Source organism: Dama dama, chromosome 6, assembly GCF_033118175.1.
Source record: "Dama dama isolate Ldn47 chromosome 6, ASM3311817v1, whole genome shotgun sequence".
Classification (NCBI taxonomy): Eukaryota; Metazoa; Chordata; class Mammalia; order Artiodactyla; family Cervidae; genus Dama; species Dama dama.
Genome location: NC_083686.1, coordinates 23,924,836 through 23,940,568, shown reverse-complemented (window position 1 = coordinate 23,940,568; position 15,733 = coordinate 23,924,836). Strand labels below are relative to the sequence as shown.

General features: G+C 40.6%; 1 protein-coding gene across 4 annotated transcripts in view; it reads right to left on the bottom strand.

The window, feature by feature from the left end:
• The window catches only part of CNOT6L (CCR4-NOT transcription complex subunit 6 like), a 113,085-nt gene extending 100,395 nt beyond the window's left edge, over positions 1–12,690 (bottom strand). The window contains exon 1 of one of the 4 annotated variants that reach the window (XM_061145736.1): positions 12,551–12,690. Coding sequence is in view for 1 of the 4 variants with exons in the window: in XM_061145734.1 (XP_061001717.1) it covers positions 11,401–11,468 (68 nt within the window). In the remaining 3 variants the exon portion in view is untranslated. Of the gene's footprint in view, positions 1–11,400; positions 11,522–11,700; positions 11,769–12,550 lie in introns of those variants that run through there. The other 3 variants (XM_061145735.1, XM_061145737.1, XM_061145734.1) reach the window with 3 other exon arrangements.
• Between the last annotated feature and the right edge of the window lie 3,043 nt (positions 12,691–15,733).

Sequence of the window (15,733 nt, the reverse complement as noted above, 5' to 3'; positions counted from 1 at the left end):
ACAGCAGATTGAAACCAGGAGACAATACAGCAAAGATTATTAAACTGGGATCCATAAACCTCAGAGAATGTAAATTTGTAAAAGAAAAAAAATTTTATCCCTAGGTTCACTAACCTCTAATTAAAGTTTAATACCTCTTTCAACCAGACCTCGACAATCTACCATAGTAATATTAGCAGTACCTGTGATTTTTATCACTAATACAAGCTGTATTTTCATATCATATTAGTTGTTAGATACCTCAAAATATCATCTACATATATATCACTACTTTAAAATTATGATAATTATTAGACTCACTGCCAGATCTTGTTTTTTAACTGCATTGATAAAGGGGCACATGTATTAACATATCACATATTTATTTTTATGTATTTCAATATAACACATTCCTTTTTAATCTCATTTCATTCAGTTAAACGTGCATGCATTGGAGAAGGAAATGGCAACCCACTCCAGTATTCTCACCTGGAGAATCCCAGGGATAGAGGAGCCTGGTAGGCTCCTGTCTATGGGGTCGCACAGAGTCGGACATGACTGAAGCAACTTAGCAGCAGCAGCAGCAGCATTCAGTTAAAATCATTATTCTATAAAGGCTCCACAGTCTTCTCCAGAACGCCAAAGAGTCCATACAACCAAACATCCACTCATATCCGAGCGTAACACCCACACAGTAGACAGAGGAAGAGAAAACCAATCATGGCGTATTCTAATTATTAAGGCATAAAGTAAGCAGGGCCTAAATTCAGACAAAAATAAATCAATTCCAGTTTTAATCAGTTTGTCTAATACAAAATTCAAAATTGTCTTCCCCAAACCATATTCTCCTCCAGATTTTTCAGTTGCCTCTGACTTCTTTCTTCATTTTCAATCACTGATGTCACTTAAACGCTTTCTTTTCTATCCCAATTGACACAGATCTCTCTCCTGACGTATCACTTCGTATTTTAATTCTTTAAAAAAAGAGCCTCCCTTCTCTCATTCTGATCTCAACTGATTCTGCATATCTCAACCAGATTAATCTTCTTAAATAATTATTTTCAAACTGCCCCAATCTCTCCAAATCACTCAATGCTCCCAATGTCTTTAATAGTATTGATAATGACATGATTCTAGAGCCATATCTGCAATATTAATAGTTATTAATCAAAACAATTCTATAGTCATGTCCTATATCATTCAAACAATACTATGACATAAAATTCATGTATTAATAAGAGAAATCTAATTTATAGATGTTAAAAGCCACCTGGTGCTCTACAGTTAAACCTCGGATAAAACTGAAATTCCTCATTCAAACCCCTCCATAATAATCATGCTCCAATTTGCCCTATCACCTCCCTCGTTCACACTGAAATTCCAGAATTTAACCAGATATTAACTCCATGGCTCTTTCCTCCTCGAATCTGGATGCATGACTTTCTGCTGCTACATATTTGCTGATACAACTTCTATGATTTGCAATGCCATTTGATTCATTCATTCATTCAATAAACAGTTACTAGGCCCCTAAAATATACTAAACACTTAGTACATAGTAGGGGTTAAGCTCCTACTTTGTAACAAATACTTACATCTCAGTCTAGGAGACTCCTCTTGGCTTTCCAAGTGACGCTAGTGGTAAAGAACCTGCCTGCAGATGTAAGAGACACAGGTTCGATCCCTGGGTTGGGAAGAACTCCTGGAGGAAGGAATGACAACCCACTCCAGTGTTCTTGTCTGGAGGATCCTATGGACAGAGGAGCCTGGTGGGCTACAGTCCACGGGGTTGCAAAGAGTAGGGTATGACTGAAGTGACTTAGCACACAGACTTCCTTGGTGGTCCACTGGCTAAGACTCCATGTTCATAATGCTGGAGCCCGGGAATCAATCCCTGGTCGAGGAACTAGATCCCAAATGTCTCAATTATAGATCTTGCATGCCACAACTAAGACCTGGTGCAGTCAAACAAATATTCTTTAAAAATTTGTCTAATGAGAAAGCAGAGACATAAACCACGTAAATACAAGACAGTGTGGTGAATGTCACAAAAGAGGGATGCACAGATGCTAGAGAAGCACAGAGAAAGAGCATAAAGCAAAGACTAGAGGGGGAGGCGAGGTTTCCTGGAGTTGGAGCACCGAACGCGAATTATTAAAGAAGTCTGTGAGATCATAAAGTATGAGATACTGTAGGCACATATAAAGCACAAACCAGACTACGTAAAAGTCACTCATTTTGGCTAGGCTCAAGAATGTGTCTGAAGAGAGAGAAGTAATAAATGATAAAACTGTCAAGGTACAAGGGGACAAAATCATAATGAGCCTCACATATAATGCTATGAAAGCTCCATTTTATTCCAGAAGCAGTAAGTAGCAGCAGGATATGCTGGAAAGCAGACAAGTTGAGGAATTCCCATGACCTAAATCTGAATTCGACCTCTTGTGTCATTTATTTGCTATGTGACTTTCACCAAATTTGCCTCTCTAAGCTTCAGTTTCCTCAAATACAAAATAGGAATTGATAATATCAATTTTGCCAAGATTCTAACAAGAAGTTAATTCATGTAAATCTCCTAGCACAGGAGTCAATAAACTATGGCTTGGTCTGCCAGCAATGAATGGTTTTACATTTTTAAAGGATTGTTTATTTAACAAAAGAAAGAAAGAAACCAAAGAAGAATACAGAACAGAGATCTTGCAACCCACAGAGCCAAAATGTTTACCTTATGGACTTTCACATACAAATTTTGCCACCTCCTATCCTTAGCACAAAATAGGCAACCAAAAAATAATAACATTATTAAGAATTTTAAATACTGAATAAATCTTTAAAGGATTGCTCTGGTGATAACACATACAAAGAAACAGAAGTTAAAACAGCAATAATGGATGTTAGGAAACAAGCAAGAATGCTGCAGTAATCCATTAACTTCTCCTTTTCTTCCTTCGAACTATACAGGCGAGATCAACTTCTACCTCCTCTCTGTATCCCTGTAGGCCACACACCCATATGTACTCTGGTATATGATACAGCACTTAATGCTCTTTGTTACTTAGCATACTTGCCTTCACTAGCTTACTACTTACTCAGGCTTACATCCACTATAAGTGAAAGTAGTGTTAAGAGTAAATATTTTGGAGTCAAACAGACCTTGTTTTAAATACTGGTTTTTCAATGTTTAAGGTTTGTTATTTAACTTGTATGGCTCCTAACAACAAGAAACAGTCATAGCTACCACATAAGAGTTTTCTAGTTTTGCTTTGCTTTTTCACTTCAGATGTGCCACGCTGTTATAAGCACTTTATGGGCACTATTTCATTTAACCCTCACAACAACCCTGTAAGATAAGGACTATCAATTACTATCTCCCTATTACAGATGACGAAACTAAAGCATGGAGAAGTTAAATAAGTTTCCCAAGAACTAGAAAAGCGAAGGATTGAAGGCTTACATTCTTAAGCAGCAAGAGAATGAAAATCATATTGTCTAATTCACAGGATTTTAGGAATACTAATTTAGATTACACATTTAAAAGGGAAGGGGATGGCTTTCATAGTCCTTAGTATTCAGTAGTCCAATAAATACAAGTTTCACTTTCTAGTATGAAAGACTATATTCTGAAAGTATTCCCCAGAATCCTGAATATAACAGTACATAGCCAATAGAAGCTTAATAAATATTTATTAATAGGTTAGATATACTTTGCTGATTCACATTCTCATTACTTCAAGTTTATCATTCTGTACATAATCTCAATATATTATTTCATAAATTTGTATGTCAATTTTACAGGGGACTATACTACATAGGAATCTATAGCACAACATATGCTGTCAGTGTTTTTGGTTTTACTTAAATATAAACATTATGATCAGAAAGCAACAGATACACATGTAAAGATCCCAACAAAGTTTTTGTACAGAAAGAAATTAAGGTTGGTGTATCCTAAATTTATTCATTCTCTTAGCAGTATTTGTAACTGGTATTATATAACTAATCTATTTTATTCACTTAGGGAATCTAAGTAATTTAGGAAAAGAAAAATAAAAAGATTCCAAACTGTGTAATATTACAAAGAGGTTCTCTCTGCAAAAGATGAATATTAAGAAAGATAAAGTAACTTCTATTTTGTATCACCAATCTGGGTCACCAATTTCTACTGTTAATAAATGAAAACAATCTAAAAGCCCCAATTACCAGATGTCCATTTAGTATGAAATATTGAGCCTCACAGCAAAGTGAACTACTTATTCTTCAAAAAACTAGGAATAAAATTTCAGCTGTAGAGAGATTTTAAGGTGACTAAAAAATTAATGAAAAGTAATAATCCTGCCACAAAAGAGAATACAAAACAAAAATTCTGTTACTACTTATCAGTTTTTGCCTTGTAAACTCAAGATTTCCTAGCTAGACCCAAAGTTACTTGATTTCTGAGACAACATGAAGGACAGAAATTTTTTTAAAAAATTATTTAATCAATTAAAATTTCAAAAAGTAAATGAAGAATAATCACATCAAGTGAAATATAACCTTACCTTGCAGAGCAAAATTTTCTTTAACAATCTATTAAATTTCATAGAACACTATGCAGAAAACTTACAGAAACAAAACAATTGATGCTGAAATGTTTTGGGAAAAAATCAGGTGACAACCAGGTTCAAAGTAAACATGGAATTCTTAATTAAACATATGCTTGATATCACAAAGCTTTGTTCCCTTTTTTCCAATTGTTTTGTTGTTGTTCAGTCACTAAGTCATGTCCAACTCTTTGCAACCCCGTGGAATGCAGCACACCAGGCTTCCCTGTCCTTCACCATCTCCCAGAGTTTGCGCAAACTCATGTCCACTGAGTCAGTAATGCCATCCAACCATCTCATCCTCTGTCACCCCCTTCTCCTGCCCCCAATCTTTTCCAGCATCAGGGTCTTTTCCAGTATGTCAGCTCTTCGCATCAGGTGGCCAAAGTATTGGAGCTTCATCAGTCCTTCCAAAGAATACTCACGGTTCAATGTTTAGTAATTCATTTATGATTTAGTTTCTCCCTGCTTCCTGTGTCCCCCTCCAACCTAGCCATCAAACTAATATTAAAAATTCTCCACACTGTTTTTAATGAATGTTTTCAAAAGAAGCAATATTCTCCACTGATCAATAAATTATGAATTATTCAAAAAATCTTCACTAAAGGCTTAAAGACCCTCCAAATGTGTATCCGTATTAATAGGAAGACACTTAAAGAGCATGAAAGGGATAGGGAAGAGAGAAAAGGGAGAGGGATAAAGAAGGGGGAAAAGCTTAGCCCCTCTTTCCCAAACAAGTTAAGCATCATTACCTGCCACTTATTACCAGACTTAGCATCTTCATTCTTTTTGTTTACTTATTTCATACTTCCCTCAAAACTCAACCTCAACACCGCTTCATGATAAAAACACTCAACAGACTAGAACAGAAGGAAACTTCCTTAATCTGATAAACAGCATCTATGAAAACCCCATAGCCAGTTAATAGTGGAAGAAAGAATGCTTTCCTCCCAAGACCAGAAACAAGACAAGAATATCTGCTCTTGACACTTCTTTTCAACAAAGGACCGAAGGGTTTAGCCAGGGCAGTTAAGCAAGAAAACAAAATAAAATGCATCCAGACTGGAAAAGAAGTAAAACTTATTTACAGGTGACATGATCTTTGGTATACAGAAAACCAGAGGGAATCCATTTAAAAAACAACTATTAGAACTAATAAACAAGTTCAGCAAGGCTGCAAAATACAAGATCAACACACAATAGTCAATTGTATTTTTATATATTTGCAGTGAGCAGCCCAAAAATGAAATAAAGAATTCTTTTTACAACAGCATCTAAAAGAATAAAATATTTAGGAATAATACAACAAATGAAGTGTAAAACTTATACTCTGTAAAACTTGACAGAACACTGTCAAAATAAATTAAAGATCTAAATAAATGGAAAGATTTTTCATAAAGCATTTTCATAAATAGGAAGACTTATTTAAAATTGTCAAGATGGCAATGCTCCACAAATCGAGCTACAGACTTACACAATTCCTATCAAAATCCCAGCTGGCTTCTTTGCAGAAATTGATAAGCTAATCCTAAAATTTATATGGAAATACAAGTAGATCAGTGTTTGCCTAGAATTAAGGACAAGGGGAAATGAAAGATAACTCAAAGAATCCAGGATTTATCTTTCAGGTGACTATAATGTTCTATAAATTTTGGGATAGCTACACAAATGTGAATATACTAAACACTACTGAGTTATATATTTTAAATGGGCTACTTCTATAACTGAATTATATCTCAAAAAAAGCTGTTAACCAAAAAAATTCTCAACTTTGAATAGTCCCTGGCCCACCCACCAATCCATTTTGTTACTCTCTCTCAGAATGCCTGTAAAGAGTTTATATTGTAGTAACTCCCACTTGTTCACTTATTGTATTGAAATAACTAAATTATATGCCTTACTTCACTTATTCAAAAGCTATAAGCTTCACAACAGTCTCTTCTATTTCTTTCCTTTTAGAACCAAGTACAATAATGGGTGGGCTTCCCTGGTGGCTCAGTGGTAAAGAACCTGCCTGCCAATGCAGGAGAGGTGGGTTAGATCCCTGGACAGAGAAAATCCCCCTGGCAACTCGCATCAGTATTCTTGCCTGCGAAATCCCTTGGACAGAGGGGTTTGGCAGGCTACAGGCCATGGGATTGCAAGAGAGTCAGATACAACTTAGGGACGAAACAAAAACATAATAATGGGTACAGAACAGGCCCTCAAATAGGGTTTCTAATTTTCAAAATGCAAAACATTAGAAATTACTTAGCATATAGAAGTTAGTCAGACTTACTCTAAAATCTTCCTTTTGGGGAATACAGAAATACACAAAACTCCCCAGATTCCTAACCAAATTCTTCAGAATAAAGACAAATAAAAGTGTAATGTACCTAGAGCAAGTTTTCACATTAGAACAATCTTAGACAATAAAAGAATAAACTGCAATTCAATTAAAATTAAAGTTGTCCAGAAATAAAGTTAATTTAAAGGTTCAGTATTAGCAGGTGGTCAAAGAAAGTTGTAGTATTTTCATCATGAAACATGAGCACAAGTTAATAATTAAGTCTTTGTTGTTTATTTGATGATTTTATTGCTCTTTCTGGGTTAAGGCTCACAAAATATTAATTACAATGACTTTAGAATTACAAAAACAGCAACAGAAAACATGAAAAAACAGTAAGGTCCAACTATATGATATTTCTTTAAATTAATAATGATAATGCTCTATCCCAACAGAAAAAGAAAATTCAAATATGTCTCCCACGAAACTGTACTTCAGAAACTGAAATTCAAAGTTAACAGCTTTCAAAGGACAAAGAGAAATAACTCAAACAGCCAGAACCCAGTAGACCACAACGGCAATCAATAACTGGAGAGTACAGGAGAGACCCACTAAAGGTTATAAAATCCAGTTGTAATGTTCTTTGTAAAATCTGTATCTTTAAATAGCCTACTGACATTTACTTGTCATTCAAACCCACCTTTGAAGAGAAGTCCTTCTCTCCTCCTTCTGTGGCTCTTACCCCTTCCCTTCTCTTCCCACTGCTCCCCAACCTCTTCACACAACTTTACTTTTTGAAGAAGGAAAGCAATTTTAAGTATTATAATTGACCTTTTAGACATAATTTCACAAATATATGCTACCATCTGAAATAACTTCATGAAATGCCCCAAGCTGTTCACCACCCAGGGACTACAATCCCACCCCCCTTGCATTCAAACAAGGCTCTGTGACAAATTATTACCAATGAAATTCAGGCAGATGTTTGTCTTTGGGGGTTCTTAAATGTCCTGTAGGTTACAGGCAGGGCTCCAAGGCTCCAGGGAACAGTGGAGACATAAGATGTAAGGCGTCTATGTCCCTCAATTACCACATGGAGAAAAGCCACAAGCCTGCTAACAAGGAGCACCTGCATTAGTCTGTTAATGTGAGCAAAATACAAACTTGCATGTGTTAAGCCACTGAAATTTTGGAATGTATTTATTAACCTAATTAGCATTACCCAAAGTAAAATATGCATGAATCTTAAATATTTCAATTCCCCCTAATTAAAAATATTTATAAGGGCTATTTTGGAAAGATTATCTAAAAGCCCATTTAAGTAACATTAAATTTTAAAACCTAAACAATTTTCCACCTTAATTTTCTTGTAAAGTAACTACTTTAAATGACAGCAAGAGGAGTCCCACTGTAAATAATAAAGTTCACTGTTCACTTATCTTAATGTATTATTTCATTAACATTTATTTTCATGATTAAATAAAAATGTCTTCCTCGATTCTCCCAATTAAAAAATTCAAATTATTATAGTAATATTCATGTCTAATAATAATTCATAATGTCTAATGAAAATTATCAAATTTTGCCTGAGTTAAGGGCAAAATTCATTTCCATTTTATTGTTTTTAAAATATTAAAAATTATCCCTAATTTTAAAGAATTTTTCCTTTAAATATAACCATATGGCAGATAATTCTGTCCACTGTAAATGCACACACACCCATAATATATACACTTTAACAACACCATGACATTTTCCATTTCCTATCCTTTACAAACATACTTCACAGATGTGTTAAAATTTTAATGCTTTACTTGGGTTTTTTTAAGCTTAACATTGCTGATATAAATAATAATGATACAAGGCCTAAGGAAACCTGCTGTTAGTAAACAGAGACATTACAAATTTAAACTAATGAAACTCCTCCCACATCATCTTCACCCTGCCTTCAGCAAATAAAAAAACTATTTAATCTCTCTGTTGCCTTTACCTTAAACTCCGTTTCACTATCCACCCCCCCAAAATACAATTAAAATTAAATGAACAACACATTTAACACTCCTCACAGAATTTTAAAAAATGGAAAATTACTGAAAGTTGATTTTTGATAGAAGATTTTTTAAATTACTGATAGAAAATTTTTGCTTCCATTCAGGAAAATATTCCAAAAGTTTTGGTTTTGAACTGAAACAACTGCATGGGAATTGCGTGGTACTTATATTTATAAATAAGCTCTAGGCCCTTGATCCTTTTTCACACTTGACTGTGTCTTAATATACATGTGCTGTATATAGTTTAAAATTTTTTTCCAGGACTACATAGCAAGAACTCAAAAAAAAAAGTAAATGAAACTGAAAGATGCCCTATTCAAAAATATGAAAACAAATCAAGTATGACCAGATAGTCTCTATAAGTTAGGACACTAGGCTATTTTACTGACAGTCTTCGTTCTAAGAAAAAGACTTCTAAAATACAACCTTTAACGTTGTTTAGATATATTCAATACCTTAAGTATATCAAAGGACTCTGAAATATTCTATTGTCTTGATTTTTAACATACGGTGACATAATATTGCTCTCAGTAATCCAATGAGTATTTGTACTTACACGTTTCTCAGTGCCCAGAGTCTGGGCTGCAGGAGGGGGGGGGGGGGGGGGGGGAAACCTAATATTTAACTAAGCAGCTACTATGTCCCAAAGATTTTCTTTTTTTTTTTTACCCCCAATTTACCCTCAGGATCTTACTATAAATGTCTTATCTCCTTGTTACTAATGAAGGAAACAGACTCAAGAGACATCAGGTACCTTGCCTAAAGTGAAAGAACTAAGAGAAATGGCACACAGCCAGAGTCCTGAGGTCCGTAAAACAAGTCCTCTGCCCACTATACCTGTGTTGTTTTTCCAGTAGTGGTCACAGAAAACAGCTCGCCACCCTTCCTCCTCTTCCCCTTGACACTTCCCCACGAACAACAGGAAACATTTCTTTGTGAGACCAGGTTCAGAAAGGAGCAACCTCTGGACATGATACAGAGCGTGACCAACAAGGATCGAATCTGTATAAAGACTTCATCCATTGAGCTTTCAGCTAGATGCGCTAACTCGACGCAATTAGAGAGTGGGAAAGATGAAGTAAATGGCAAATAAGCATCCAAATACCATTGATATTTGGTTCTGAGATGCAGCGTTCGCCTACTGGCAGCAGATCTACCTTTACAGCTGCGTTCTGCTTAAACTACTCTCAAAATAGCTTTCTAAGAGCACACGCTTAGAACAGACAAAAGAGGAGGCTTGGTGTAGGTTTTGGAGAGTGTGAGGGAAAACTTGTTTGTATTCAGTACGTGACTATCTCCATTGATAATTAAGGGAACTAGAGCCAGTAAGGCAGTATCCCCTTAAATACAGCTCTGCGCTTCCCCTGTGTACTCGACTCCATCAACACAATGCATCTGAACAGCCTAAGCGCGAGAGTTGGCCGCGCTGAGGAGGATGACAGCTCCAGTAACTTCCTCTTCCTCACCGACCTCCTCAGCTCGGCGCGTACACGCCTTTCCCCCTAGGAGGCAGGATAAAACAATTTCAAACGCACAGAATCCATCCAATCCTACCACCACCACAGGACAGGGAAGCCAGCTTCCATTTCTTCCCCCGCCCCTCTGAGAAAAAATTGTATCTTAAAAAAAAAAAAAAAATGCGTTTAAGTATTATCAACGGGAAAGTATCTGCAACGAAAAAAAGAAAAAAGGAAATATGTACTTCGTCCCTCCACACACAGCCTTAAGGAAAGGATCTAAAGAAGGGACCTCGACACCGCATCTCCGCGAGATTTACTGCTTAGATTCACTTTCCCTCGGGTCCCACCGCCGGCCAGGGGCAGAGCTCGCAGTTGGAACGCCAAAATCTGCCTTCGCCGCTCCTCAGGAGACGCGGGGGCGGCTGAGGCGGCGGCGATCTGCGCGTCCCGCCTCCGACCCTCACCTGCCCAGGCCTGAGGCGTCCGGGGAGGCCGGCGGGAGGCAGGGAGGCCGGTCGGCGGGCGGGCGGGAGCCGAGGCGGTTAGGCCGCGCTGCAGGCCAGCGCGCTTCCTGCCGCGGCCCCGGGAACAGCGGCGCGGCCCCGACCCGCGGCTCCCGGGCCCGGTTGCTGTGCGTGAGCGGCGAACACACTCACCCTCCCGGGTCCCCGCGGGGCAACTCTCACCCGCGAGGCTCTCGGGAGTCTCGGCCACAAAGGGGGGAGGGACGCGCCACTCGGGGGTCCTGGACACTCTGAATCGGCCCCCAGAATCCCGGGCCCTGGGCGCGGACCAGCCCCCAACACACACACACACACACACACACCGCACGCGCACACACACACACACCGGAACCTTCGCCGCCTCCGAAAGAGACGCGGGTCAGCCCCGCACCCGACACACACCCACTCGCTGTGCGTCCTCCGGCCGCCTCTCCGCCCGCCGGAGTCCCAACTCGCACAAACCCCCACGCACATTCGGCCCTCTCCCACCTCATTTCCCCAGGAGTCGCGCTCCTCTACCCAACGTTCTCGATGCTACTCGAAGGCACGAAAACACTCTACCTCATTCTCTTCCTCCAGCCCAGAAGGAGCAACAGCAGCCATTTCCCCGCGGCAGGGGAAACACACATACAAACACGCGCGCGCGCGCGCGCACCCGGCCCCCACAGATGCTTCCCCTCCGGAGCCGCGGCCGCAGACGCAAACATAAACACCCACGGGCGGGCCTCGCTCCCGCCAGCCCGCCCCGAAGGGAAGCCGCGGCGGCGGCGGCGGGCCGGGCCCGGATCCCGGCTCGCGCGGGACGGGCGCGCAGAGCGCCCGGGCCTGGGGTCCCCCGAGGGCCTGCGCCCCCCGCCTCACCTGCATTCAGCGCGCCGGGGTCCGGGCGGCGGCGGCGGCGGCGGCGGCGGGGCGGCTGCTGCTGGTGCTGCGGCGGCGGGGGAGGCGGCGGCGGCGGTGGTGGCGGGGCTGAGGGCAGCAAAGACATGCAGGCAGCCCGCCGGGGGGAGAGGCACCGGCCGGAGGGGACGCGGGGCGGGCGGGCCGGGCCGGGCCGCCTGAGGAACCGCAAACGCGGCGGCGAGGAGGGCGGCTGAGGGGAGCGAGAAGGAGACGGATGGGGGGCGGGGAAGGGACCGAGGACCGCGCCGCCGGGCTTCGGGGACGGTGGCCCTGGACGCGCAGGAGAGGCCCCGCGGCCGCGGCCGCCGACGCGAAGGGCCCTGCCCGAGGAAGCTGCGCCCCCGCAGCCGCCGGAGCCGCGGCTATTACTCCGAGAGCCGCGCAGAGCCTAGCCTTGGCCTTGGCCTCCTGGCGCTGGGGCTGCCGCCGCTGCGGGGGTTGCTGCTGCGCCTGCTGCTGCCGGGACCGAGAGTGCTGCACCGAGACGCCAGCTTTCGGTGCCTCCGCTCTCGCTCACACACGTTCACACCCCCGAGAGTCGGGGGAGAGGCGTCCGCGCGATATCGGTATTGAGATTAATAACAAGGTGCGGAGAGTGCGAGAAGGAGGAGGGTTGATTGACGTGGAGGGGCTGGCGAGAGTCAGTCACTCCCCCGCGCGGAGGGGTGGGGTGAGGGGGGAGGAGGCGGGGCTTCAGCGCCGCGCATTGGCCCCGCCCCCGGAGCGCCGCGTTTGGCCGTAGTGCGCGTGCGCGCAGGACTGCCAGTTCCCTTGCCCATTTTCTCCTTTACCCTTGCTGTTTTCTTACTCGTTTCTCTTGGCATGAGTGAAGAGCCGAGCTGGGGAGGCTGGTCGGTTATCAGAAAGACACAGCCGCGAAGCCACGGTGGGTGGCGGGAAGACACTAGCGATCCCGCCTCACCCGGTGTTCGCGCGGGGACTCGGCGCTGTTTACTGCGCGCTCGCCTGAGGCGGCCTGACCGCGAAGCCCAGCCAGCGCTGCTCAAGGCGGCGATTGGGACGCCAGGTGAGATGAAGGAAGTGACCGAAGAAAATGTTTCCTGACATCTTCTGTGGTTTAAGTTTTTTTTTTAACGTGTAACATCTGTAAGTTGCATTGCGAGAGGTAAATAAAAGAACCTGTGACGCTCTACGTTAACCCTGTCCTATTTATTTTCTGAGGCTCCCCTCTCACGGTAGAAATACATTTGCTTGGCCATGAACAGAGTTAAAACGGCAGTGTAAGCTAGCAACATGAATGTTTACTTAGCGTATGTGGCCTTGACATTTTAAGTTTATGGGGTTTATTTTGTTTTTGTGGGTCAACTTCAGCTTTTACCACCAGCAGTCCGAAAACAAACCAGCTCTAGAGGCAAAATACTGCTGTTACAGAGTTTTGCATAATCTCTTTCCCAGTGCATGCTCCGGGCTTGCGTACTTACCAGTGTCAAGGGTATATTAGCAGTGTTCAGGATTCCCCACGCACCCACACACCCACAGGGGCGGTGTTTAGCACACTAAACACGTGATGTTGGTTGCAATTAATCTTAGGCCCTATTATTGAATGTAAAAAGTCTTCACCTCTTGGGGTAAAAGTTGCTGTAAAAGTGCAAATCATCATTTAGCCACAACGGAGCAGTTATTGAAAGAGTCCACCAAAAGAAGAATTGCATTAGTTTCAGCTTTCTCACCGGGAAGTGTGAGTGAGTACTTAGAGAAGCCCCTCAAGACGTAGAAGACCGCAGGCTACTTTGTTTTCCATCTGAGTTGTTTCCATTTCCCTGCCTAGCAACATCACCCCCAAACCAGCTTCTGTAATGGGTCTGAAAGCGGCCTAATCGTAAAAGAAGTACCACTCACTCCTAACGATCTTGATTCTAAGGCTTTGTAATGGACAAAGCCAAACAAGTCACTTCAGGAGCCCAGAATAGTAAACCCGCCTCAGTGGCATCTTGCCACAGCATTTCTCCTTGGCGTAGAAACATTTGCCCCAAGGAGAAATACTACCAAATGATGAAGAAAAGAGGAAAATAAACACCTGAAAAACATAAATCAGATGATGGGATATTCTCACAGATTTAAACTTTTTCAAATACCTGTAAATATATATTCAATAGATTCCTAGCCATTCATATACAGTAAACATCTCTGGAGGGTGTATTATATTCCAGATACTGTATTTCTCATCAGAGATACAAAAATAAACATATATGGTCCCTGTTCTTAAGTAGCTTACAGCCTTTGTAGGGGAAGTCAACCCATAAACAGGAAACACATGGAACACACCAGAAACGAAAGTGTGAAAGGTAACAAAAAATTAATAGTCACAATGAGGCCCAGGAGGATAAAGCTGATGGCACTAGCAGTTTCACTGGAGCCATGTGATACCTGCCAGTCTCACGGGCAAACTGTCAGTAGTGACTGGAGTGAGGAAGGAGGAGAGAACCTCTGTGGATGGTGAAGAAGCACTGATAAATGTTTGGGTTTGCTGGTCCTGAAGTTCAGATTTACATAGACCATGTTCATTGCTGGCCTTTAAATTTAAATACTAAATGCATCACTATCCACTGAGTAATTAGAATTGTGATAATCAGAGTTAAGAATAGTGAATTTTATTATTTAAAAGGGGCAATTGAATGCAAGTTAAGCTTAAATAATCTCTACTGTCAGGGCCTTCTCTTTACACCTTCGAAAATAGATTGGCTCACCCTAAAAACAGGAAAGCCGTATTTTCATATATTAATGAGTATAACCATGTTGTCCAAAAAAAAGGTTGTTTTTCTCATTTGCAAGAAGATGAAATTAAAGGAATAATAATTTTCGAATAGCTGGCCCTGTACAAAAGCTGAGAAATCATAATCTTCACTGATATTTTTTAAATTCCCTCATAAGTCTCCAAATGACATTCCAACAACAAAAGTACCTAAGCCATTTTTAAAAAGCAGTTTTATAGTAGTTCAAAGTTCACAACAGAATAGTAACCTGATTTTGATAGCTTATTTCATGAGAATTTTCCATGTTTGACAGATGTTGCAATTTTTAAATGAAGATTTAAAAAAAGAAAGAGAACACAGTTCTATGAAAGAGAAAGTATAGAAAAAAGTAGAGAGCTGATTTTGAAAACTGAGTTTTTAGGGAACTGAAAGAGAAGGAGGCATATATTGAAAAAAAATTTTTTTAAATAACAACACAATAAGAAAATATTTCTTTAAAGAAATGATTTATCCAAGTGAAAACTTCTGGGTTAAGTAAGGCCTTTTTGACCAAAATGGTTTAATAGTAGAACTGTGTAGGGTACAATTTGTCCTGAAAACACTTATGTTTATTTGCATTATAACAGAATTGGTTCATTACTTCTCAAAAAAAAAAAAAAGACAATGTTCTAGTGACCACCTACATCTTTTCCAAATTAGCAATTAATATTTTATCTGAGTAAATCTGATCTCTCCATGTTTTTTCTGTTGGTAGCATGGGTAGCCAGATCTATAAAATCCTTTATAACTATATTCCTTTGTTTTCTGAAATTCTGTTGAGCAGCTTGCTCAAAAGGCAAAGATTTAAATTTTGTAACTTAAGAATGTTATTACTACTTTATAAAGAATCAAATATTATTTTATTGATATTAGTACACATTTCTATACTAATAGCTGTAAAACTTTTCAAGTATTGCATTTAAATTATTTAGTAAACTATAATTAATAAAATAATTAACTGTAATTTACCTGATATTCATTAGTACAACATTTAAATAGGTATTAATCAAGGTGATCTTAAATTTTTAATTCCCAGACCTCCTGACAGGGCTCCAAACTATATTCCAGTGACATATTCTACTTTTTATTGAACTATATTCCTCTCCATCTTCCCATCTTTACTCATCTTATTCCTCTCCCTCCCTTCCCCTTTATCCCCTTGGCTAATATTTTTTGAGATGCCATATACCATGGGTATGTTCATCTAAGAAAAAAATGGCTTCATTCATTGCCTCCAC